Source organism: Ursus maritimus, unplaced genomic scaffold, assembly GCF_017311325.1.
Source record: "Ursus maritimus isolate PB19 unplaced genomic scaffold, ASM1731132v1 scaffold_19, whole genome shotgun sequence".
NCBI classification, from domain to species: domain Eukaryota; kingdom Metazoa; phylum Chordata; class Mammalia; order Carnivora; family Ursidae; genus Ursus; species Ursus maritimus.
The window spans coordinates 6,955,579-6,980,828 of NW_024424341.1; the positions used below are offsets into that span (position 1 = coordinate 6,955,579).

The 25,250-nt window shown below is 36.2% G+C and overlaps 1 protein-coding gene across 3 annotated transcripts in view; it reads left to right on the forward strand.

The window, feature by feature from the left end:
* Window positions 1-25,250, forward strand: part of LONP2 (lon peptidase 2, peroxisomal) — a 105,485-nt gene that overhangs the window by 37,491 nt on the left and 42,744 nt on the right. For all 3 annotated transcript variants that reach the window (XM_040633263.1, XM_040633261.1, XM_040633262.1), the window contains 2 exons: window positions 19,362-19,512; window positions 22,447-22,573. In XM_040633263.1, the coding sequence (XP_040489197.1) occupies window positions 19,362-19,512; window positions 22,447-22,573 (278 nt within the window). The remainder of the gene's footprint in view (window positions 1-19,361; window positions 19,513-22,446; window positions 22,574-25,250) is intronic.

Here is a 25,250-nt window from a genome sequence, read left to right on the forward strand (position 1 = left end):
AAGATCTAGAAAATTCCCTGTCTTTGATCCCACCTGAAGAGTACAGATGAGAGCAGATAATAGTGTTCAGTAGCGTATACGTTGATGTGGGTTAAGTCATGGGGAAAAGTGTGACACAGACTAAAATCTGAAGCAAATTAATATTTAAGTTAAAATGTCTTAGAGATTTCTTCTTCTTTCTCTAGTAATCCCCTCATTTCTTTTTGTTTTCATCAAATACTTCAAATTTTATACAGGCTTTTTGTTTAGAGGCCAGTAGTTCTACAAGGTTATTACAAAAAAACAGGAAACAAGTCTTCTCCCTGGGGCCCCCCATGTCCACTTCTACCTGTTGACCTCTTTAACTTTTAGTTTAATTAACTGTCCACTGTCAGAATAACATGACTGTATTGCTGCTTCTTGATTATACAGTTTCTGGCATCATCTGTTGATTCTTCTCTATAAGAGATGAGGAGTTTGCTTGCCTTCTTCCCTCCACCCCCACTATGTTGTTTTTTATACCCCCGATCTCCCAGTCTAAATTGTATCCTGATTTTGTTAAGTCATTGTCAAATACTTAAATTATTATAAGTATGTAAGTGCTTTTCACAGCTCAGCCATGTGGTAAACTGTGATCACTTTTCTTTTCCTGTCCTCCTTTTGTTTTGCTGCACATTAAAAAAAAAAAAAATCTTTGTAGAGCTAATGGTTGTCTTGTTTCTTCTGCTTACTTCCAGCTGTTGTCTGCGTCTCCTTTCAAGACTTACAGGCACTGTGGGGCACCTGGGTGGCACAGTTGGTTAAGTGTCCAGCTCTTGATTTCAGCTCAGGTCATGATCTCGGGGGTGAGATCAAGCCTTGCACTGGGCTCCATGCTCAGGCAGAGTCGCCTTGAGTTTCTCTCTCCTTCTCCCTCTGCCCCTCCCCCTGCTCCCGAGTATGCACTCTCTTTCAAATAAATAAAATCTTTAAAAAAAAGAAAAAAAAAAGACTCGCAGACACTTTAAGCATTCGTCAGTTTGATCTCCTTCATGCCTCCAGCCTGAGCTAGTTCTCCACATCTGGTACCTAGCTCTCTTGCTAGGATCTCCCTTCACTTCCCACCATGTTGGATTTCCTATTTCCTGTATTCCATGTCTTCCTCATTCTTGCTTTATTCTCTCATTTTCTTGGTGTTAATCTACCAGTAGCTTCCTAAGAAGGCTTGCATGGGTGGGTTAGGGTTTGCATATCTGAAAATGTCTTTATGTTTCCCTCATGCTTGATTGGTAGTTTGCATTCTGGTTGGACATAATTTTCCTGCAATATTTTAAAGACATTGCTCCATTGTTTTCCAGTTTCCTGTGTTACTGTTGATTAGACTGAGGCCTTCAGGTCCTGTCTTTTGTGACTTGTTTTAGTCTCTGAAAACTTTCAGGATCCGCTCTTTATCTCAGTGTTCTGAAATTTTACAGTGATTTGCCTTGGCATGGGTCCCTCTCTCTCTCTCTCTCTCTCTCTCTCTTTTTTTTTTTTTTTCATTTTTGCTGATGCTTTGAAGATTCTTTGAATTGGAAAATCCTGTCCTTTATTTCTTTAAAATTTTCTTGAATTTTAATGATAATTTTTTTCTTCATTTTTTGGGAATTGCTATTAATTGGATGTGAAATCTTTAATTTTCTTATCTTTTCTGTTACTCATCTCTTTTGTTTTTTAGCTATACTTTTTATGAAGACTTCCTTACCTTTATCTATTAGTCCTGTGAGTTTATTATTTCAAAGAACTTTTTCTTAATTTCTCTGCTTGTTCTTTTTATAATATCTTGTTCTTATTACATAAATGTAATATGTCCTCTTTGTGAGAAAGATACTAATAGATATTTTTTTTCCTTTTCTTTAAGCTGCTTTAATCTATTTGTTACATATTTTTTCTCTGTCTTTTATATTGGAGTCGTCCGTTAGATGTCTTAATTTTTGTTTGTTCGTATTTAATAGTGAGGAACAGAAATGCTGATTGGCAGCTGTGTGCATCTGAGGAGGGTTTATTGACTGAGTTTCACAGTGGGGTCGGCTGGGCTGTTTGATTGAGGAACCTCAGGTCTTTTGAGGTTGGTTGAATTTCTCAGAGAGGACTCAAGTCCCTTGCCTTTAGAATGAAGGCTGGGCTGCCAACTTCCTGGGAACCAGGGAAGGGGGAAGAAGGGGAGGGTGGTGACTGTTACCGCATTCAGCATCCCAGATGTATGCATTCACCTGAACTGTTGTTTTCAGTAGAGTACATACTCTCCTCAGCTGTGCCCGGGGTCACTTGGGCAGGGAGTGACTATTTTATTTTAAGTTCTTAGGAAAATAAACCTCCAGTATTTTGCTGGGATGGGGGAAGGGATCTGGGACCTGGTTGCTTCATAAACTTACTTTAGCCAGTCCTCATTTTACTACCTCTGCTCCCCCAACCCTTACTGTGATTTAAATAAAATATTAATATTCAAACTGATGTATAAAATTGAGGGAGAACTTGCTTTGTGAAAATTTGGTTTTTTTCTTGTTTATTTCCTTGCTTTGAGTTCCCTCTGGCTTCCTGTTCCTTTTCTGTTTTTGTAATCTTCTTAGAACAGGATGACCCTGGGACATGTGTCGTGTAAGCAGGGAGACTGTACATTCTGGTTTGCCTGGGACAGTCCCATTTTAAACCTAATTATCAATTGCGCTCTCTTTTAGTCTCAAAAGTGGATCCTGTTTGGACAATAAAAAGTACAGTTGCCGTACTTAAAAGCCACAGAACTTGGAGATAAGAGTTTTGTTGGGTTTTGCCTGTTTTTATTGTAACTGGTTTACTCATCAGTGCTACGAACAATAAAATAGTGAACATTATTGAAGAGTTTAGTGGTTTCTTAGCCGATAACTTTAGACTTTCAGTTTAATTTACATTGGGGCATTTTTCAGATGATCTGACAGATTCTCTCATATAACAATAACACAGTTATTGTTACCCTGTTGAAAAGAATTTGAGCATAATCCCTGATACTTCAGTTTCTCAACATACTGTGTGAATGTCCTGAAACAAATCCACCAAAGACAACTTCACAAGTGGTAGGAGATGATTAAGCCTCCTGTCTGTTATACAGTATATTTTAGGCCTTCACCTAGTGTTTTATAGTGATGCAGTAACATTTGTTGAATTGGGTTGATCTTTGATAACAAGCAGCTGGCATAGTGATATTTTCTTGTCTGATAGAAACTGGTACTCACTTTCTTGGCAATTGATTTATTAATATTCCAAATAAAAGTATTAAAGCCTCAAATGATACTTCAAAGTAAATGCTCCCTGGGGCCACATACTTACCACTGTAGTTTAGTTGTAAGTAGCGTCAGTTCCTTTTAGACTGGGGTTCTATAGAGTGAAGCAAAATACATATAGAAGAAATAAGCATCGTGGTACTTGACTTCCTTCGCCCTGCCACCTGCCCCAGTCCTGGGTAAAAAACCTCTTACAACTTCATGGGTTGTCGAAACAATTAAATGATGTATATGTAAAAGTGCTCTGGAAACTGTTAAGTACTCTACAGATGGTATTTTAATTTAATATCCACTGACATTTCTTCTTTGTCCTTTTTGAAAACCACTCGCTGTTCCCCATCACCTTTAGACCCACCTAAATGAAAAAAAGAACAAATTACTCAACACCTTATATTTAAAGTAGAGTATTACAGAGAGTCTGGAGTATCCAAGAGTATGGCTTTTTATCTTTCCACATAGAAAACCTACTTTTTAATGAAATGACTTCTAGATATCATTTATAAAATACATTTGTACAAGATTACCTTGTAGCTAATTTCTATTAGAACAATATGTATTAGATATAAAGAACGTAATAGAGTGGTTACTCCAAGTAAACTAAACATACTTGTTCTGCCTATAGATTCTCCTCACCCTCATATTTACTCACAAAGGAGATGCCTATTTCCAGGTACAATTGTCAACAAAGGAATATTTACTCAAAATTTAGAGAGCCTCTTTTGAAAATTTATGAGAATATAAAAACAGATTCAACTAATTGATAAAAAAAAAAGTTGGTAGACAGAACTTGGATAAGTCTGTTGTTGAATAGTAATAAAATGTCAGATACAAGGGAAGTCTTTTTATGTAATTACTAAACTCAAGAAAGTTATAGAATCAGGTAGATGCAGTCATATTTGTAATTGATGCAAGATTCAGACTTTGCTATAAAACATAAGAGCATTTCTGAAATACACATTTGTGTGAATGGGCTAACAAAATGCATAGATACTTTACCAGTTTTCTATATAAGCAATATTTACAGTTCTGAACAATATATGGTAACCCCAAAGTAGAAAAGTCACTAATCTAGACATAGTAAGCTTTTTTTTAACTGAAGTTCTTATTTAATTAGAATTAGATCCTTTTAGTAATTAGATCAAGTTGTGTATTTACTACTTGGATACAACAGACATAGGATCGTCTAAACTCTACAACTATTGACAAAGAATGTCAGAGGAGAGGGATTTGGGAATCATCTAATCCAGCTCCATCCTTTTATTAATGAAAATGAGGTTCTGGGTGTTACCTTAATTTTTTATCTCCTCACAGGCTATATATACAATATAAATTCTAAGATCCGGCAGAGTAAAAAAATGCCTTAAATACTGATATTATGAGAGAGGTGTAAGTGAAGATACATTTTTCTCCTTTCGTTTCTTCTCCACTATCTCTGATTAAGGGGAATACTGCAATTGAATGATCAAACTAAGCCCCATTAGGGAAACTAGGACCTGCTAATCATTACTTTTCAGTGCTGGCAAATGCTGTCACCAGTGCCCAAGCACACTTGCAGGTTACACAAAAATGTTTTTATATATTTGTTACCACTTTTCTTTTTATACCCTGTTCCCATTTTTTGTCGTCTTTCCCCTATTACCTCCTCACTCCTCCCCGGCACACACACATGCACAAGCCACCACGTGACTATCCACTGCCCTCCAGCCTTCAGCTATATTCTCAACCAAAATTGCTATTTCTCATTTCTATCCTATTTTGCACTCCCATTATTAGAGTTTGGTAGTATTAGGTTGTGTGGCTAAATTTACATGAAAATTAATTTTGTAGTGGGATGGGGGAATTACTGTTATGAACTTGTGACTACGTAATCTTCAAGACCTTCTTTTCCTCTCCCGCCGTCCTCCGGGATGCTCTGTGAGGGTACCATTAGACCCGTGGCCCAAATCCTGGCTGTGTGTTTCGGCAAGGACACACTACTGGATTCGATAGTAAAATAAGAAAAGGAAAGGAAAAAACACTTGAGAGAAGTAGAGATAGTAAATTGTTGAGAAATAGTAATTTGACTAATAAATTAAGAAATAATGGTGAGTTGGGTTTAGTCTTTATATCCCAGGTATTCAGGAGCAAGCACTTCTCAAAATATCCCGTTCACTTGGGGGAAATATTTATCAGTGTTTAATAGATTATATATTCTTATTTTTTATATGAAGAATAGGCAATATTTACAAAATTTAGAGGACCTTCTTTTATATTGATGACTCTTTTGCCAGAAATAAATGAAAAACTTTGTTCTACAAAATGTATGATCACCTTTGGGCAATTGAAGTCAGCAGTAGAAATAGGCATTCAGAGTGAGATGTAAACTGATTGCCACTGATTAAACCAAAGCAGCAGACCCTATTTAAAAATTAATGATTTAAATTTACTTTTTTACAGTAGTGAGGTATAATTACGTATAGAAGGTGGGTATATTTAAAATGTACAGCTTGATTAATTTTGATATGTGTGTAAATCATGAAACCGTAAGTATAATCAAGGTATTAAACAGAATTTCCACTTCTGGAACAAAAAATTCACTACAGGGCATCAGCAGATTAGAACTGGCAGAACAATCGGTGAATTTGAAGATCAGTTGATAGAGATTATGCAGTCTGAAGAACAGGAAAACAAAATGACTAAAATGAGCAAGGGAATGTGGGATACTGTTAAGCAAAACAATCTATGCATAATTGAGCAGGACAGGGAGTTGGGAGCAGAAAAATTTTTGAGGGAATAATGGATGAAAACTTACAAATTCAATGAAAAACATAAATCTACACATTTGTGGAGCTCAGTGAATTTCCATATAGGATAAGCACAGAGAAACCCATAGATGAGGTAGTAAAAAGTCTAAAAGAGAAAACTGAAAAAAGCAAGAGAAAAACAACAGGTAAATCAATTAACATTTTGATCAACATTTGGATTTTTCAAGTGTTTGGCTATTACAAATAAAGCTACTGTGAATACTCGGGTACAAGTCTTGTATGGACCTATATTTCTATTTTTCTTTGATAAATACCTAGGAGTGGATGCTTGGTGAAAAGGTAGATGTTTTATTATTGTTTCATATAATCAACTTTTAGTTTACTTTTTGATACCACCTGGAAGTCTTTAATATTCAGTAGGCTTTTTTGAATTATTGTCTAACTTGTGTTGGGCCTTTTGTCATCTTATTGTTTTCTGTCCCCCTTTTCAAGGAGTCCTAGTTATTTCCTTTGAATTAGGTCATTAACTCTATGGACAGTTTGTTAGTTCAGAAGGCATGTATCCTGTTTTTTATACTAACTTGTGATACGTCTAAGTTAAAAATCACACATCTCATTTTCTCTGATTATCAGTATCATACATGAAATAGGATATACTGTCCCTGCCTTTATTAAATCAGAATGAAGTAATGTACACTGGTCTACCACATCCTCATTTCACTACCTGGTTACTTGAAGTGATTTCATTGTTTCACATTCTCTTTATCAGAACCCATTTTCAACTTTTATATCATTTCCTTTTTTAAATTAACAGCCCTCCCCATCCCCTCCCCCCCGTTTTTAGCAGTTTTAGGTTTACAGCACAATTGAGTGGAAAGTACCAGGAGTCCCATATAACTTCTTACCCTCCGTCCCCCACTTTTCCCTTTTATTAACATGTTTCATTCGTGTGGTACATTTGTCACAGTTGATGAACCATTATTAATACGTTGTTCAAACTGGAGTTCATAGCTTACATCAGGGTTCGCTTTGTGTCGTACGTTCTGTGGGTTTTGATAACTGTATAATGACATGTATCTACCGTTACAGGATCATACAGAATACTTCTATTGCCCTAAAAATCCCATGTGTTCCACCTATTCATTCTTCCCTCCCCCTCCCCAAGCCCCTGGCAATCACTGCTCTTCTTACTGTCTCCATAGTTTGCCTTTTCCAGAATGTCATATAGTTGGAATTCTACAGTCCGTAGTCTTTTCACTTACTAATATGCATTTAAGATTTTTCCTTTTTTTTTTTTTTTTGTGGCTTTGTAGTTCATTTCTTCTTACCACTAAATAACACTCCTTTGTATAGACGTGCCATGGTTTGTTCATCCATTTATCTATTGAAGGCCAGCTTAGTTCCTTCCAGGTTTTGTGAATTATGAATAAAGCCACTATAAACATTTGTATGCAGGTTTTTGTGTGGACATAAGTTTTCAGCTCACTTAGGTAAATACCAGGGAGTACAATTGCGGACCACAGGTAAGAGCATGTTTAATTTTGTAAGAAACTATCAAACTGTCTTCCGGAGTGGCTATACCATTTGCATTCCCACCAGCAGTGAATGACAGTTTCTGTTGCTCCACATCCTCACCAGCATTTGGTGTATGCCGTGTTTTGGATTTTATCTATTTTAATAGGTATGCAGTAGTATCGCATTGCTTTTGTATTCTTTTTTGTAAATGTATTTACCACCTTTTTTTTTTAGTACCAGATTTACTGAGACATAATTCACATGCCATAAGATTCATCCCTTTAAATAAGTATGCAATTCTGTGGTTTTTTTAAATATATTCATTGCTCGTGTACCCATTAATAGCCATTCTCCATCCCCCCTCCTACAAGCACCTGGCAACCACTAATTTCTTACCCTCCCTCCCCCAGTTTTCCCTTTTATTTTATTTTATTTTTTTTTAAGATTTTACTTATTTATTTGACAGAGACAGCCAGCGAGAGAGGGAACACAAGCAGGGGGAGTGGGAGAGGAAGAAGCAGGCTCATAGCGGAAGAGCCTGATGTGGGGCTCGATCCCAGAACGCCGGGATCACGCCCTGAGCCAAAGGCAGATGCTTAACGACTGCGCCACCCAGGCGCCCCCCCCAGTTTTCCCTTTTATTAGCATTTTGCATTAGTGTGGTACATTTGTTACATATTCAGCAGTTGATGGACATTTGGGTTGTTCCCACCTTTAGTTATTATGTAGAATGCTGCTATAATCATTCTTATACAAGTTTGTGTGGAGACATAGGTTTTCAGTTCTCTTGGGTTTTCAGTTCTCTGGGAGTGGAGTTGCTGGATCATATGGAAATTCTGTGTTTAATATTTTGAGAAACCCTCAAACTATCTTCCAGAGTGGCTGTACCATTTTAGTATTTCACTAACAATGTGAGAGAGTTGTAATTTCTCTACATCCACATCGACACTTGTTACTGTCTCTCATTTTTATTTTGGCCATCCATTTGTTTTAATAGGCGCAAAGCCATAGTTTATTGTGGTTTTGATTACTTCCTGAGTTACTAATAACATTGAGCGTCTTTTCATGTGTTTATTGGCCATTTGTATATCTTCTTCATAGAACTATCTTTTCAAATCCTTTGCCCATTTTTAACTGGATTATTTGTCTTTTTCTCATTAAGTTCTTTACATATTCTTGATACACGTCCCTTCTCAGGTACATGATTTGCAAATATTTCCATCAGTCTTGTGGGCTTTCTTTTCACCTTTTTGATGGTGTTCTTTAAAGCACAGAATTTTTTAATTTTGATAAAGTCTAATTTATTTGTGTTTTTATCATTTGTGATTTTGGTGATATATCTAAGAAATCATCAAGGTCATGAGAATTTATTCTTACATTTTCTTCTAAGAGTTTTACAGTTTTAGTTCTTACATTTAGGTCTACAATTCATTTTGACCTAATGTTTGTATGTGGTATAAGATACAGGGATCCAACTTCATTCTTTTGCATGTGGATATCTAGTTATCCCAAATACCAGTTATTAAAGAGTTTTCTTGTTCTGTGGAATGGTGTTGTCACCCTTGTTGAAAAATCAATTGACTGTAAATGCGGGAGTTTATTTCTGGACTCCCAGCTCTATTCCATTGATGTGTGTTTCCATCCTTGCGCCAGTACTACATAATCTTTAATTTTGTAGAAGGTTTTGAAATCAGGAAGTGTAAATCCTCCAGATTTGTCCTTCTTTTTCAAGATTGTTAGCCGTTCTGGGTCCTTCCTTATGAATTTTAGGATCAGCTTGTCACTTTCTACAAAAAAGGCAACTGGATTTTGGTAGGGATTACTTTGAATCTATAGATCATTTTAGGGAGTATTGCCATAGCAATAATAGTAATTCTTCCAATCCATGAACATAGGAGTCTTTCTGTTTATTTAGGTCTTCTTTAATTTATTTCAACAATGTTTTGTGGTGTGTTTTTTTAATTTTTATTTTTTTTGTTTAAATTCAGTTAATTAACATATAGTGTATTATTAGTTTCAGAGGTAGAGTTCAGTGATTCATCAGTTGTATGTAATACCCAGTGCTCATTACATTATGTGCCTTCCTTAATGCCCATCACCCAGTTACCCCATCCCCCCATCCCCTGCCCTCCAGCAACCCTCAGTTTGTTTCCTACGATTAAGAGTCTCTTATGGTTAGTCTCCCGCTCTGATTTCATCATTTTATTTTTCCCTCCTTTCCCCTCTGCTCCTCTGTTTTGTTTCTTAAAGTGGTTTTTGAATATATAAATCTTACGGTCCTTTTGTAAAACTTATCTTAAATGTTTTATTCTTTTTTATACTATTGGAAATTGTTTTTTTCGTGTCTTTTTCAAATTGTTTGTAGCTTGGGTAAAGAAATACAATTGATTTTTGTATATTGGTCTTGTATGCTGTAACCTTTCAGAACCTGTTTATTAGTTCTAGTAGTTTCTTCAGTGGATTCCTTAGGCTTTCCCATGCCCAAGGTCATATAATATACAAATAGAGATACATTTACTTCTTTCCAGTTTTAATACCTGGATACATTTTTTTTCCTACTTGCCCTGGCTAGCACCTCCAGTATGATGTTGAATAGAAATGGCAAGATCTGTTCAGATTTTCTATTACTTCTTGATAGAAATTACTTTGAATAGTTTGTGTCTTTCTAGGAATTTTTCCATTTCATTTAGGTTACTGAATTCGTTGGCATACAGTTGTTCATAGTATACTCATGTATTTTTTATTTCTATAAGGTTGATAGTAATGTGGCCGGATTCATTCCCGATATTAGTAATTTGTGTACTCTTCCTGCTTTCCTTAGTCAACATGGCTAAATGTTTGTCAATTTTGTTGAACTATTCAAAGAGCCAGGTTTTGATGTATTGACTTTCTCAGTTGCTTTTGTCTGTACTGTTTTGTTTATTTACTCTCTAATTTTATTATATCCTTCCTTCTGCTTTCTTTGTGTTCAGTTTGCCGTCCTTTTTCTAGTTTCTTAAGGTGGAAAGTTAGGTTATTGGTTTGAATTTTTTTAATATATGCTTTTGCAGCTGTGAATATTCTTATAAGCACCACTTTAACTGCATCTCAACTTTTAGTAAGTTACATTTTTGTTTTTATTCATCTCAAAATATTTTCCAACACCCCTTGTGATTTCTTTTTGACCCTTTGGTTATTTAGGGTTTAATTTCATATTTTTGTGAATTTCCAGTTTTTTTCCTTACTCATTTCTGATTTCATCACATTGTGGCCAAAGATTATACTTTGTATGATTTCAATTCTTTGAAATTTCGATGTTTATTTAATGGCCTTGTTTATGCTCTGTCCTGGAGAATGTTCCATGTGCACTTGAGAAGAATGTGTATACTACTGCTGTTGTTGGATGGATTGTTCTCTAGATGTTTGTTATGTCTAATTGATTTATAGTATTGTTCAAATCTTCTATATCCTTGTTGATCTTTTCCTAGTTGTACCTATTATTGGATATATAGAGAGAAGACTTAGATATGGATCGTCTATATCCATATATAGATATCTAGATATATCCATTTGAAGAGATTTATTATAAGGAATCAGCTTATGCAATTATGGAGTCTGGGAATTCCAAAATCTGCAGTGTGGACTGGCAAGCTCAAGACCCAGGAGAACTGATGGGCAGATGAAGTTCAAAGGCAGTTTGCTGGAGAATTTTCTCTTGCTCCAGGAGACCAGTCTTTTTGTTCTATTGAGACCTTCAGCTGATTAGATGAAGCCCCTCCATAAGGTAGAGGCCAGTCTACCCAAAGTTCATTGATTTCAGTGTTAATCTCATCCAAAAACACTCTCCAAATTGACACGTAAAATTAAACATCATAAATAACATATAAAAACTTAGCTTCAGTAAGTCCCCCTTTCCTCTGTCCTCCTTTATACGGCTATACCATACATAATATATCTCTACATTGTAAGCCTATCAACACAGTAATGTACGGTTGATTCTCATTATTGCCATAGTTGTGTTCTGTAAAATTGCAGCAAATACTGAATTAGTGAATACTGAATTATTGCTCTGAGGAGAAATAGGCTTCTTTGACAATCAGTTTGTCAGTTGATCAGTACATAACCTGGTTTTATTTGTGTTTCTGTTTAAAGTTGCCTTATTTAATATGTATTGTTCGTTCATTAACATTGAACTGATGACCATCAACACTATAACTCATGCCTAAATGAAGCTTATATAACACATGTATTTTCGTCCATAAGGCTTGTCACAGCCTTGCACTTACAAACACTAGACAGCACTTAAGTACTGCTTTAGGGGGTCTTTTAAACAGCAAAATCGCTAATGAAAAGGACAGAAATGCAAAGACATGGCACTAAATAGGCTGCAAGAAGGATACTTGTTTAGAGTATGAGAACTGTAACAAGAAGGCAGGGCCTCATCTTGTTTGACCTCAGCTGGGAACATCCACCTTGGGCTTTGTGTTTTCCTGTGTCTGCAAATGACTACAGAAGCACCACAAGTATTAATTTTTGAGTTATAAATAAATTCTAGGCAAATTTGCAAATGCAGAAGCCATGAATAATGAGAACCAACTGTAATTAATTGCTTTGTGAAGTCTTTTGAATCAGATAAGAGAAGGTCAGAGTTACAAACGAAAAATACGTTTGTAGTGTCTTTTATATTTACCAGTGTAATTATTTTAACTGGTGTTCTTTGTTTCGTTGTGTAGGTACAGCTTAGGGTCCTTTCACTTTAGCCTGTAGTATTTCTTGTAGTGTGGTCTGCTAGCTATAAATTCTGTCAGTGTTTTTTTTATCTGGGAATACCTTAATTTCCCCTTTATTTTTGAAGGATAGTTTTGTCAGATATAGAATTCTTGGTTGACAGATTTTTTTTCTTTTAGCATTTACAGTATTTCCTTTACTGCTTTCCATCCCTCATGGTTTCTAAGGCAAAGTCAGCTATTAATCTTATGGAGGATTCCTTGTGTTTAATGAAAGCGGTATTTTCTTTCATTGCTTTAAAGAATCTTTTTCTTTGTCTTTTTACAGTTTGACTGTGATAGGTCTAGGTTTTAATCTGTGCACCTATATCACTTTTGTTGAGTTTTGTAGATGTGTAGATTACTGGTTTTCATCAGATTGGTAAGTTAATGGCTATTATTTTTTCAGATATTCTTTACGCCCCTTTCTCTTTCTCTTTTTCTCAGACTGCCATTATGAGTATGTTGGCAATCTTTATAGTGTCCGATAGATCTCTGAGGCACTGTTCATTTCTTTGCATTCCTTTTTCTTTCTGTTCACCAGACCGGACAATCTCAGTTGACCTGTCCTCTTGATTCTTATTTCTGTCAACTGAAATTTCTGTTTACATTTAGCGCCTGTAGTGAATTTTTTGCTGCTGTATTTTTCAACTCTCAGATTTCTATTTGCTTCTTTTTTAATAATCCCTGTCTTTTTATTGATATTTTCTCTTTGTTGAGACATCATTCACATAGTTTCCTGTAATTCTTTAGGCATGATTTCCTTTAGCTTTTGCCTTTTAGTTTCAGTAAAATACACATAAAACTTGCCTTCCTCACCGTTTTTAAGTGTACAGTTCAGTAGTGTTAGGTATGTTCACAGTAACGTGCAGCCAGTCTCTAGAACTCTATCATGTTGAAAAACTGAACCTCTGTATTCATTAAACAACAATTCTGCATTTCTCACTCAGCTGCTAGCCACTGCTATTCTTTCTGTTTCTGTAACTTTGATTAATCTATATCCCTTATTAAGTGGAGTCCTAGAGAATTGTCTGTTCGCATTTGGTTTATTTTGCTTTGCATAATGTCTTCAAGATTCATCCATGCCATTGCATTAGTTTTTGAACATATGTGTAATAGCTGGTTTAAAATCTTTATCTAATTAGTCCAAACATCTGGGTTTCTTCAGGGACAGTTCTATTGACTGCTCTTGTGTTTGTGGGTGTGTGTGTGGTTTTCTTTTCTGTTTTTAAGCCATACTTTTGTGTTTTTTTGTGTACCTCATAATTTCTTTGTTGAAACTGAACAAATAAGTATTACAGTTTAAACAATGTAATCAGACCCCTGCATACACAAGGTGGTGGTGGTGGTGCTGTTTGTTTGTTCAGTGACTTTCCTGATCTTTCTGTAAAGTCTGTATTCTTTGTTGTATGTGGCCACTGAAGTTACTCAGCGTCTTTATTGGTCAGCTAGTAATTGGACAGAGATTTCTTTAAGCGCTTGAACCCAGAGGTCTTCCACTCTTTGTCAAAGGCTCTGTGTGTGCTTGTGGAGGTATGCCATGAACCTTGGGCAGATACTTTACAACTCTGCCTTAGCTATCACTTCCTGCTGGTACGCAGCCCCAGTGTCTGCCAGAGGTGAGCTTTTAGGGCCATCTCTGATCTTCCCTTATCACACTTACAGTCCTGTGTGTGTGCATGACCTTCAGGATTCCCTGGGATATTTCAGAGTTTTTTAAAGGCTTCCATGAATATCGCATCCCCGGGTTTTCCTTTTAAGGTTTTTCATCAGCCTGTTGTTAGCCCCAGCTGGTATCATGGCCTAAGGTAGCTGCAATGTTAAACACTTGCCTCTGGTTGTTTTTGACAGATGCCCCAGGGATAGGGCTGTTCACACAGAGAGTTCTCTGAGTCAGGTCAAATACAGATAAATCCTGACAATGGGGCTCTTCCAAGGAACTGCCCAATAGGCCAGATGGTGACAGTTGTTTGGGGAAAGGGCATTTGGGGAGTTCTAATCCTCTTCTGCCCCCCCCCCCCATTTTTGCTAGGCTACTGGTTTTCACAGCTGTTGTGGGACTAGTTTTTCATTGCTGTTAGGGAGAGGCAGAGCTCTGTAATTCCTTATGCTGCCATTCTAGTGGAAGTGCTTCTTCATACATTTAGTTTTAATTCTGTGCGTAAATGTGTCATTGCTCTGATCCTTTTATTACTAATCTATTGTTTAGATGGAATACATCTTCAGATTACTTCTTCCAGGGATTTGTGTGTAGGTTATGTTTTTGAGGTCTTTTATATTTGCTAACATGTCTTTGTTTGCACCTGTAATCTTCATACCTTTTGTTCACATATTTTGTCAGTAAAAATTTTTGAAAATCTATCTGAATATATACAAATATATATATATAACAAACAAATGTTTGTGATAATAAGATATCATAGACTGGATGACTTTCATTTTTTTAAATTATGTTATATTAGTCACCATACAGTACATCGTTAGTTTTTGATGTAGTGTTCCATGCTTCATTGTTTGCGTATAATACCCAGTGCTCATTGCAATATGTGCCCTCCTTAATACCCATCACCGGGCTAGCCCATCCCCCTACCCCGCTCCCCTCTGAAACCCTCAGTTTGTTTCCTAAAGTCCTCTCATGGTTCGTCTCCCCTCTCATTCTCTCATGGCTCGTCTCCCCCTCTGATTTCCCCCCCTTCATTTTTTCCCTTCCTTCTCCTGATGGCCTCCATGCTATTCCTTATGTTCTATATATAAGTGAAACCATATGATAATTGTCTTTCTCTGCTTGACTTATTTCACTTAACATAATCCCCTCCAGTTCTATCCATGTTGACGCAAATGGTGGGTATTCATCCTTTCTGATGGTTGAGTAATATTCCATTATATATATGGGCCACATCTTCTTTATCCATTTGTCTGAGGCTGGATGACTTTAAAAAAAACAAACAAACCCAGAAATTTATTTTCTCACAGCTCTGGACTCTGGAAGTCCAAGATCAAGGTGTTGGCAGGTTTGATTTCTCCTGAGGTCCCTGTCTTTGGCTTGCAGACTGCTGCCTTCTCATTGTGTCTGTGTCACATGGTCTTTTCTCTATGCCCATGCATCCCTAGTCTGTCTGTCTGTCTTTCTGTCTGTCTCTCTTCCTCTTCTTATAAAGGATACCAGTCATAATGGATTAGGGCCCCACCCTTATGATCTCATTTAATCCTAACTATCTCCTTAAAGACCCTGTTTCCAAATACAGTCATATTAAGGGGACACAATTCAATCCATAGCAAAGAATATATATGTAATACACATATAACATGTATGTACCACTGTACTAATGTTATATACTCATATTTGTAACAGTGAATTTTAAAAGGTAATTATTATATTTTTAATGACAATGTAGTCTAGTTGTATCATTGTTTTTATTTCATAATTTGGCTATCAAAGCTTATTTAAGAAATAAAAGTGTCTCTGTCACTTTCTTATTCACATCTTTGCCTCTAATAATTAATATTTTGCAAGAATCTTTTAAAACTCCATTTATTCATTCATTTCTAATTGATAAAACCATTTAATCAGACTTACAGGGACTGCAGTACACTGTAAGTACAGTGCAAGCGGTAAGTCAGGGCGCCACAGCCAGCCCTTTCACACTATGAAATTTCCACTCTTAGGACATCTCCTAATGTGATGTGTGCTCCCAGTGAGGGTATTACTTCCATTTTGTACATTAAATATTTTAAAAAGGAATTTCTTTCTGGATTTAACTGGATTTCTTTCTGGTTTATGGATAAAGATGAATATATAATACTAATATTGTCTGCTTGCACTATGGTGGGTCATTTTAAATGTTCCACTTTTGTGACCATTGGCCTAAACACAAAATAAAATGTCGTCACAATTGGGTGGTGGGTTCATGGGTGTTCATTTGTTATGCTTCATGTCTTATGTGTATTATATATATTCTGTGTTTTAAGGATTTTAGAAATATTTTAAACTAGTCATAATTTTGCTTGAGAATTCTATATTTCAATAATAGTCTGTCATTTATTATTGCACAAGAGGAGTCTGATAAGGCTTTTCAATCCATAGTGTTGGACCTTCCAGAATATTTTCTTGGTTATTTCTTTAATTATACTGTATTTTAGATTTGTTGAGACCTTTTCTGTAGTTATGTCAATTAGCTGTGAATTAGATATCTTTATTTTTTACATATCTATCCCCTTATATAGCTTTAGTGCCTTTTTCTCCGATGTTTTGGATGTTTTTTTCACATTTGTCCTTATCAGTTACTTAATTTCTATAGTATTAATTATGTGTGACTTCCAGACTTGATTTTAGTTGTTTTATTTTACTTTATGTTTTACTTTTTGTTCTGGAAAATTTCAACCATAACGAAAGTAGAGAAAATAGTATAATGAACCATATAAACTCAGCGTTCATCCTTAACAATTATCATCTCAGAGTCAATCTTATTTCATCTATTCCTACCCATTCCCCAACGCTGCTTCTTTTTATTTTAAACCAAATTTCAGACATCATATCTTTTCATAAATATTTAGTATCTGTCTCTAAAAGATGCAGACTTTTAAAAAAATACAACCATATTGTCATACCTAAAGATGACAGTTACCTAGTCATCTCTAACGGGTGGAGTGTACTGCTGGATTGCCTATGAACATCTGTAGTTGTCTTGCCAGAAATTATTACTGAAGAACAGTTCTCAGCATACACCCCTCCCAATAGTTTATTCCACCTCTGATTTCATGATCCTAGGAATAAAGTGTCATATCATGGCTATTTCCATTTCCAGTCAGACTGTGTAGGTAGGAATTATAGTCCTAGGATGGATGTAGAAAAACTTTTGAATGAGAAGAGAGAAAAAACAGCTCTAGCTACTCTTGAAAACAGCTCCTGTTTGTGGATGAGTTGGTCCACGGAAGCCTTGGGTCTCTAAAGTTCAGGGGAAAAGCAGAGGTTTGATGGCTTTAAAGTTCTCACTGTGGGGTGTCTGGATGGCTCAGTCAGTGAAGTGTCTGCCTTTGGCACAGGTCATGATCTCTGGGTCCTGGGATAAAGCGGCTCAGTGGGGAGTCTGCTTGTCCCTCTCCTTCTGCTGCCCCCCTTCCCACGTGTGCTCTCTCTCTCTCAAATAAATAAATAAAATCTATGAAAATTCTTACCGTAATTTTTATCTCTCCAAGGACTCACCTATGTACCCTACGGTGTCATCTGAATAGTGATTACTAGAAATTATTTTTATCTGGCTATTGATCAGTGTTTCTGCACTTGATGCTAGCCAAAAGGCCAAGAAGCGATTGATCAGTGTTTCTGATGTTTTTTAAACTCTGCATGTTCTTTTGTGTTTTCCTAAGTAAAAGGCAGAGGCAAGCAAATTGAGCATTACTGGTTTTCTCTTCTTAGAACCCAGATGTCCTATGATGCATTTTTTAAAGACCTCATTCATAGTTCAGAATCATTCATTTATTAATTTTCCTACTTTCCTTAAACCCCATTGTCTTTTAATTTTAAAAGAAAAAAATTACTTCACTTGGACAGGTCTCACAGCCATTTCTAAAACTTATCCAACATGTATTAGATTTAATTAGAGCCATTAAAGAATAGGTTTTTATTTAACCAGATAATGGATTTAACTAAGATTGCCCTATTTTCATACATTGATTAACAGTTTTCAGGTAATTGGTAGACAGTAAGATTACTCTTAACCAGTTCTGTACTGTACACAATTAGTATGGTCTTTGATGTCTCAAAAGTACCTTATTTTTATAAGGTTAAACATTATTAAGTCTTATGAAAATATGAATAGAACTTTCTGGGAATTGTCTTCTAGATAAACACTGAGTTTCCAGTAATAATGAATATTTACCAAATTCAGGATTCTCTGTAAAGGCCTTTGAATTAAGACTAACTTGTAGATATGTTTACCAATAAGGAAAGCTTAGAAAGGAAATCAGCAGCAGGGAAGAGCTGGTGCTGTGGTAAAATTCTCATTGGTAAATATTTTAGTCCATTTACTTCCTTTTTGAATATGTATGTCAACCCTGTTTATATTTATACTAATCTAGTGTAAATGAAAGTGATAATATGTTAAAGATTTAGAACACGTAGAAGGCACCAAGTCCTGTGTCGACCTCTCCACAGAGAGTGCCTGTGACTTGGAGCATTTGAGCAATAACCTAAAGAAGATACATTCTCTCATATCCAGTTCAACATTTTAAGAATCTAATTGATTATATAATTCCTCAATTAAAATATTTTAAGAGATATGGATATTTTGTACATTAAAAATTAAAGTTTTGTTCTAACACATTTTTTTAATTTATTTTTTATTTTTTTTTAAGATTTTATTTATTCATTTGACAGAGAGACAGCCAGCGAGAGAGGGAACACAGCAGGGGGAGTGGGAGAGGAAGAAGCAGGCTCCCAGCGGAGGAGCCTGATGTGGGGCTCGATCCCAGAACGCCGGGATCACGTCCTAAGCCGAAGGCAGACGCTTAATGACTGAGCCACCCAGGCGCCCCCTAACACATTTTTTAAAAGTGAATTTTTCCTTGTGCTATATCAGAATATAGCAGCATAGCAATTTTTACTAGTTTACTCTTGTTTGGAATTCTCCTTTCAGTTAAAGACTTTATAACCAGACTTACTGATAATGTTTGAGAAGCATACTAACTTTTATGTCTTACCTACGATTTTCAAAATACAATACACATTTACTTTCTCTTTCCAAAGCGGTTAAGAGAGGATGTGTTACCAAGAGGGAAACTGGTTCTGTAGGATTGGTAACTTATTTATGACCACACAGTCAGTAATTAGTAAATAAATTTAAGAACAGAGTTTGAAGGGATAATTTTTGCTTTTTTATACTTTTATATATTTTCAAAAGTTTTGACATTGAACGCTGTAAGTATTTAGAGCATGGGGAATGTAAAGAATGGTGCTCAGGTTTTAGTGTTATCCCCGTGTTTCTCAAACTAACTATATTGAACAGAATTATCAACTCTGCTAATAGATCATGTGCATTTCATGTGTGTTTTAGCTTTCTATTGGAATTACTGAGTTTGTTTAAATGTTTATTGTTCTCTCACAGGTGTTGGATCCTGAACAAAACCATAACTTCACAGATCATTATCTAAATGTGGCCTTTGACCTTTCCCAAGTTCTTTTTATAGCTACTGCCAACACCACAGCGACTATTCCACCTGCCTTGTTGGACAGAATGGAGATCATTCAGGTCCCAGGTACCTGATTCGTAAATAAAATCAGTATTTGATAATTTTTGCCTTTCTGAGCAAAAATTTAGTTGTGCTTTAAGTTGTGCTGTGAAGTTTTGAGTAAAAAGTTGATTTGCCAGTGTATGATCTTCAAAGTTCTCAGTATGGTATAAACCAGCTTTTATGTAAATTCAGAGTCTGGAACAACACAACTTTGTTTTAACCATGACATACAAGATTGTGTGTGTGTTGTGTTCTGTAAGACATCAAGAATAAAGTTCGCATAACAATTTCAGACTTAACTTAGCATTAAAAAATGATTTCCAGTATCTTAGAAAGTAAGACATTCTTCTTTGAAACAGTTTCTAAACTTACATATTAAATAATTTTTTTTCAAAACGAGTCTGAAAACCAAAAATAGATCTTTACATGGTCAATTTAGCTTCTGGCCTATAAGATTTTTTTTTATAATAATTTTTTATTATGTTAGTCACTATAGAGTATATCCTTAGTTTTTGATGTAATGTTCCATGATTCATTATTTGCGTATAACACCCAGTGCACCATGCAATATGTGCCCTCTTTAATACCCATCACCAGCCTATCCCAGTCCGCCATCCCCCTCCCCTCTGAAGCCCTCAGTTTGTTTCCTGGAGTCCATAGTCTTTTGTGGTTCATTTCACCTTCTGTTTACCCCCCCTTCATTCTTCCCTTCCTTCTCCCACCGATCTCCTTCCTATTTCTTATGTTCCATAAATGAGTGAAACCATATGGTAATTGTCTTTCTCTGCTTGACTTATTTCACTTAGCATAATCTCCTCTAGTCCCATCCATGTTGCTGCAAATGTTCTGATGGCTGAGTAATATTCCATTGTATATATGCATCACATCTTCTTTATCCAGTCATCTGTTGACGGGCATCTCAGCTCCTTCCACAATTTAGCTATTGTGGACAATGCTGCTGTGAACATTGGAGTGCATCTGGCCCTTCTCTTCACTACATCTGTATCTTTGGGGTAAATACCCAGTAGTGCAATTGCTGGATCATAGGGTAGCTCTGTTTTTAACTTTTTTTTAAATAATATTTTTTTATTATGTTAGTTACCGTACAGGGAAGAAGAAAGGGGGAGTAAACAGAAGGGGGAATGGACCATGAGAGACTATGGACTCTGGGAAACAAACTGAGAGCTTCAGAGGGGAGGGGGGTGGGGGAATGGGATAGGCTGGTGATAGGTATTAAGGAGGGCACGTATTGCATGGTGCACTGGGTGTTATACACAAGTAACGAATCATGGAACTTTACATCAAAAACTAGGGATGTACTGTATGGCCTATACGATTTTAAAAGTTTTTACTATGTCTGAGAAAGTGTAATCATTTATTCTTGTTAAGAATTGCATCCTAAAGAGTTGCTGAACTTTATTACATCTGGCCTCACTTTCACATAAAACTGCAGGGTGCTTTAAATTCCTCTTCTTTTTAGTTGTTTCTGCCAAGTAATCCCTATTTTTTTCTTTTTACCGTGTCTTCTCCTTTACTATATTGTGTAAGATAAAGTCCTTTAGTTACTAACACTAAAAAACCCCAGTGTTTTCACTTTCTTTTAATTGCTTAGAATTATTTTTCCCTAGAAGAGATGAACATAAGTGGATATTTGTTAAAATGAAATAGAGAAGAATTGGAATATATTTTGATTCTAAATATAATCTAAATATGTATTTCATATTAATTTGAAATAAATTTTTACTATCAAGTGAATGATAATTGCATTTCTTAATTACCCGTGAGCCCTGCAGGTTTCGATACTTAGTTTTAAAATATGGTGGAGTAAAAAATTGCTTTGTGCAGATTTAGAAGACTAAAATAGGGGTGCCTGAGTGGCTCGGTCAGGTAAGCATCTGCCTTTGGCTCAGGTCATGATCCCAGGGTCCTGGAATGGAGCCCCATTGCGGGCTCTCTACTCAGCAGGGAGCCTGCTTTACCCTCTCCCTCTGCCACTCGCCCTGCTTGTGTTCTCTTGCTCCTGCGCTCTTTCTCTCTGTCAGATAAATAAAGAAAATCTTTTAAAAAAAGACTAAAATAAGTAATGAGACCCAATTGCTTGGAAACTCCCAATTAAGGCAGAGACTGCATAAGATACACTGACAGGAAGTGAAATAATCAGGACAGCTGCTGCACAGGTAGACATATGATGCCAGTCTCTTCCTGCAGGTTCGAGTATCCCATCTTCTACGGTTTGGGCATTTTTTATTTCCTTTTCCTACTCAAAAGCTATCTTATCAGTTCTTTTTTTTTTTTGCTTGTTAAATGAGAAGGGGGCAATTAGCTTAAGGAGAATTTTTTCTTACAGGATTTAAAGACAAATCTATACTCCTAAGGCTTTTAAATAAATAAGAACATAAAGTCTTTTAACTATATGAATTATATATATAATTCCAATATGTATAGGAAAAAACCTCTATGGGGATGTCTTAGTTTCTGTTTTGTTGCTTCAATTTAGAGCTCCTTTGCTGCTCTTGCCTTGGAACCCACCACTGACTTACTTGAATCCTTTGTTGTTGTTGTAAATTGTTTCAGTTATGTATCAAATTATGGTAGAGACAAGAGATATATTATTTCCCTGTTAAAGAATAAAAATTCGTATTTGAGTTAATTATCTTAGAGATTTGACTGAGAGTTTTCCTCTTCCTTGAGAAATACATTAGTTAATCAAGAGACTTTCAAACCTGTGCTTAGTAAACGCTTTTTTTTTGTTTGTGGACACAGTTGGAAATTTCAACAATTACTAATTGGAGGTTAAATTTCTTTATTCTGATTATAATCTTAGTTGAAGTAACACTTAAATTCATTCTAAATCCAAGATCCATTAAATCTGCATTTGATTCATTTTTTAAGAATGTGACACTGTGGAAGCTGTGTGAATAATTAACAAAATAAGATCTCTTTTTTTTTTTTTTTTAGGGTATACACAAGAGGAGAAGATCGAGATTGCTCACAGGCACTTGATCCCAAAGCAGCTGGAACAGCACGGGCTGACTGCGCAGCAGATTCAGATCCCGCAGGTGACTACTCTAGACATCATCACCAGGTCAGTCAGCCGTCCGAGGCCTCAGTAATGTTTGAGTCTAAAAAGGAGACAATTTTACTGGCAACTCACAGCATCCATTTCTTTCTCTCCACCAGATTCCCAGTAAGCATTCCCATAACGTGATTTACACAGGGCTCCATATTAGGCAGAAGTTCATAGGGAAAGTACTTAAAGTATCTTCATAGCTGAGCACTTCAGTTAAGCCAGAATTTCAGCTTTTTCCCAAGAGCGGTGTAAGGGATTCATTTGATAAATTAAGAATCAAAAACAAGGAAAATATCGAGACACCTTATATGCCCCAGGATCTTAAAAGTTAAATTCTCTTAAGAATTGCATTGCTACTTTGAAACACCTGGTTTAAGTTATTCATATTTTCTTTTCTTCTCCTTGAGAGATTTTAAACATCCTTACAATTTTCACCTTTGGAATGAACGCCAGAACAATAGAGAGGGTGCTTTCCCAAGTCAGCTACCAAGTGCTTAAGCCTGGGGCAAGCGGTATGTGAATTCTCTGAGTAGAGCATTGCTTTGTCTGATTTATAGATTGCACGTTTGAATGGAAAATATATCCTGTTGAGAATTTATATCTGCAACAGCCTCTTACAGTTTTCCTGGCTCGGCGTTACAGGTCCATTGCATCATCTGGCAAATTGTGTCAGGCTGCCAAACGCTCCTCACGCAGTCCTCTCACAGTAACTGCTGTTTTTCAGGAGAAGCAAAGTATCTCTCCATTTTGAACTTTGACTTAGAGTTTGGCCAGACTGCTTTTTGATCTAAGCCAGCCTTCTTATGGAAGTCTATTTGGAAGTCTATTTAAATTTATACACAAAACAGTAAGACTAGATCTGACCTGAGAGTTCCTTCCCTTAACGTGTGATTCATTGTGTGGATAATGCCAGGAGAAATAAATTAGGTGATTTATATGGCGAAGTCTTCCAACAATAATGTTATTCCAGATAACACCCCTGATGCCTTTGGGTAACTTTCAACAAGTCACTTAACCTTTTTGATAGCTTCCCCATCTGTAAATTATGAGTGAGAGAACAAAAATATCTGGATCGAAATAATAATGACTTCAAAAAGTAATGATTATTTGCATTTCCCAGTTGTTGCTTGGGGAACTATTTCTTTTTTATACATGTGTTAGCTCAAAACATCAAATATTAAAAGCTATGGACATTAGGAAATATCTCTGAGCGGTTTTAATATTTTTAAAAACACCACAGGTATTTGCTACTCCAAGCAGTTTCAGCTGTTTAGTGAGTTACCAAGATTAGGGTGTAGTTTTTCATCTTTTGATGTGTTTTTCATCTTTTTGTGTGTCATAGTCCCATAATGTTCAGGAGGAGGGGAGGGGAGGGGAGGGGGTCTTAGATCTCATCTCGTCCCAACTCCCTCCTTGTGTAACTAGCCTACTTGAGTTCCTCCCGTGCTGGAGGGCTCACTGCTGTCTACTTCTCAGTAAGTAAATTGTTACAAAATAATTTTTATGTTCACCTCCCTAGAATTTTCTAGTTCTGCCCTCTACAAGCACCTGGAATCTAAGGGTAAATTTGTCCCTTGTACAGCCCTTCTGGCATTAAAAAAAATGTCAGGTCCAGTTCCCATAAATGTTCTCTTTTTCAAGCTAAATGTCCCTGTTCTCTTTACCATTCCTCTTGACCCACTCTCAAGACTTCACCTTTCTGATTAGTCATCTTGAATGCTGCCTGTGAAACCAGTGTCCCCTTTAAAACGAAACACCCAGAGTGGAACTCAGTATTTCACATGTAGCCTGAGCAGTTCATGGTATAAGACCACCAGCTTTCCTATTTTGATTGTAGTAATTTATGACTGTCTCAAGACTCTGAGCTTTTTTAGGTTATTCTCTTGCCTGTGGCACTTAACAGTTACTGAACATCCTTAGCTGTTTTTCATAAGAATTTCTGCTAAATTTGGTCTGTCTCATTCTGTACTTTTAGGGTGGGGTTGAATTTTATAAAACCCAAATGTAGAAGTCTGCAGTTATGTATATTTTGTTGTTGGTCTCAGCTACCGTTGCAGCAAAGGAATTTTTTTTCATCTCGATTATCATTAGTTTTAGGTCCTCTGGAAATGGGCATATATAGCATCTTCATGCTCGTGTCATAGATAGGAAACATCACTTCTTATTGAATACTGGTGATTCCTCCCTTTTTGGCTTAAAAATACTAAACAGGGATTGTTGTGTCTAGTTTCTTTCAGTCAGCTGTTAATGTTATACTGTCTGCATTAGCTCCTGACCCATTATTCTGACCACCTTAAAAGAAAAAAAAAAAAAAGAAAAAAAACAGTATTTCATTTGTGTTGTTGTGGACGTCATTATTTCTGAAAGTTCATTCCGAACTTCCTGGTACCATTTCTGGGTGTTCATGTCGTTCCCCTGTGAGCTTCCTCGATCCCTGTTCTTTCATCTTCTGTCCAGACCTTTAATCTGAGCTCATCAGCGAGTTGTCTAGGAAGTTACATTGGGTTTTTGTTTTTGTTTTTGTTTTTACATGTTGGCTTGTTTATTTTTAACACGCCTCCCTGTTTTCTTCCTTACTGAAATTATATGCAGTTGTGTAATAACGGACTTTATGCTTACCTCCTCCTATCCCTTTGATGGAAATGAGTTTGACTTTAGAGTGTTTTTGCCAAGAGTTTTTATTTGTCTTTTC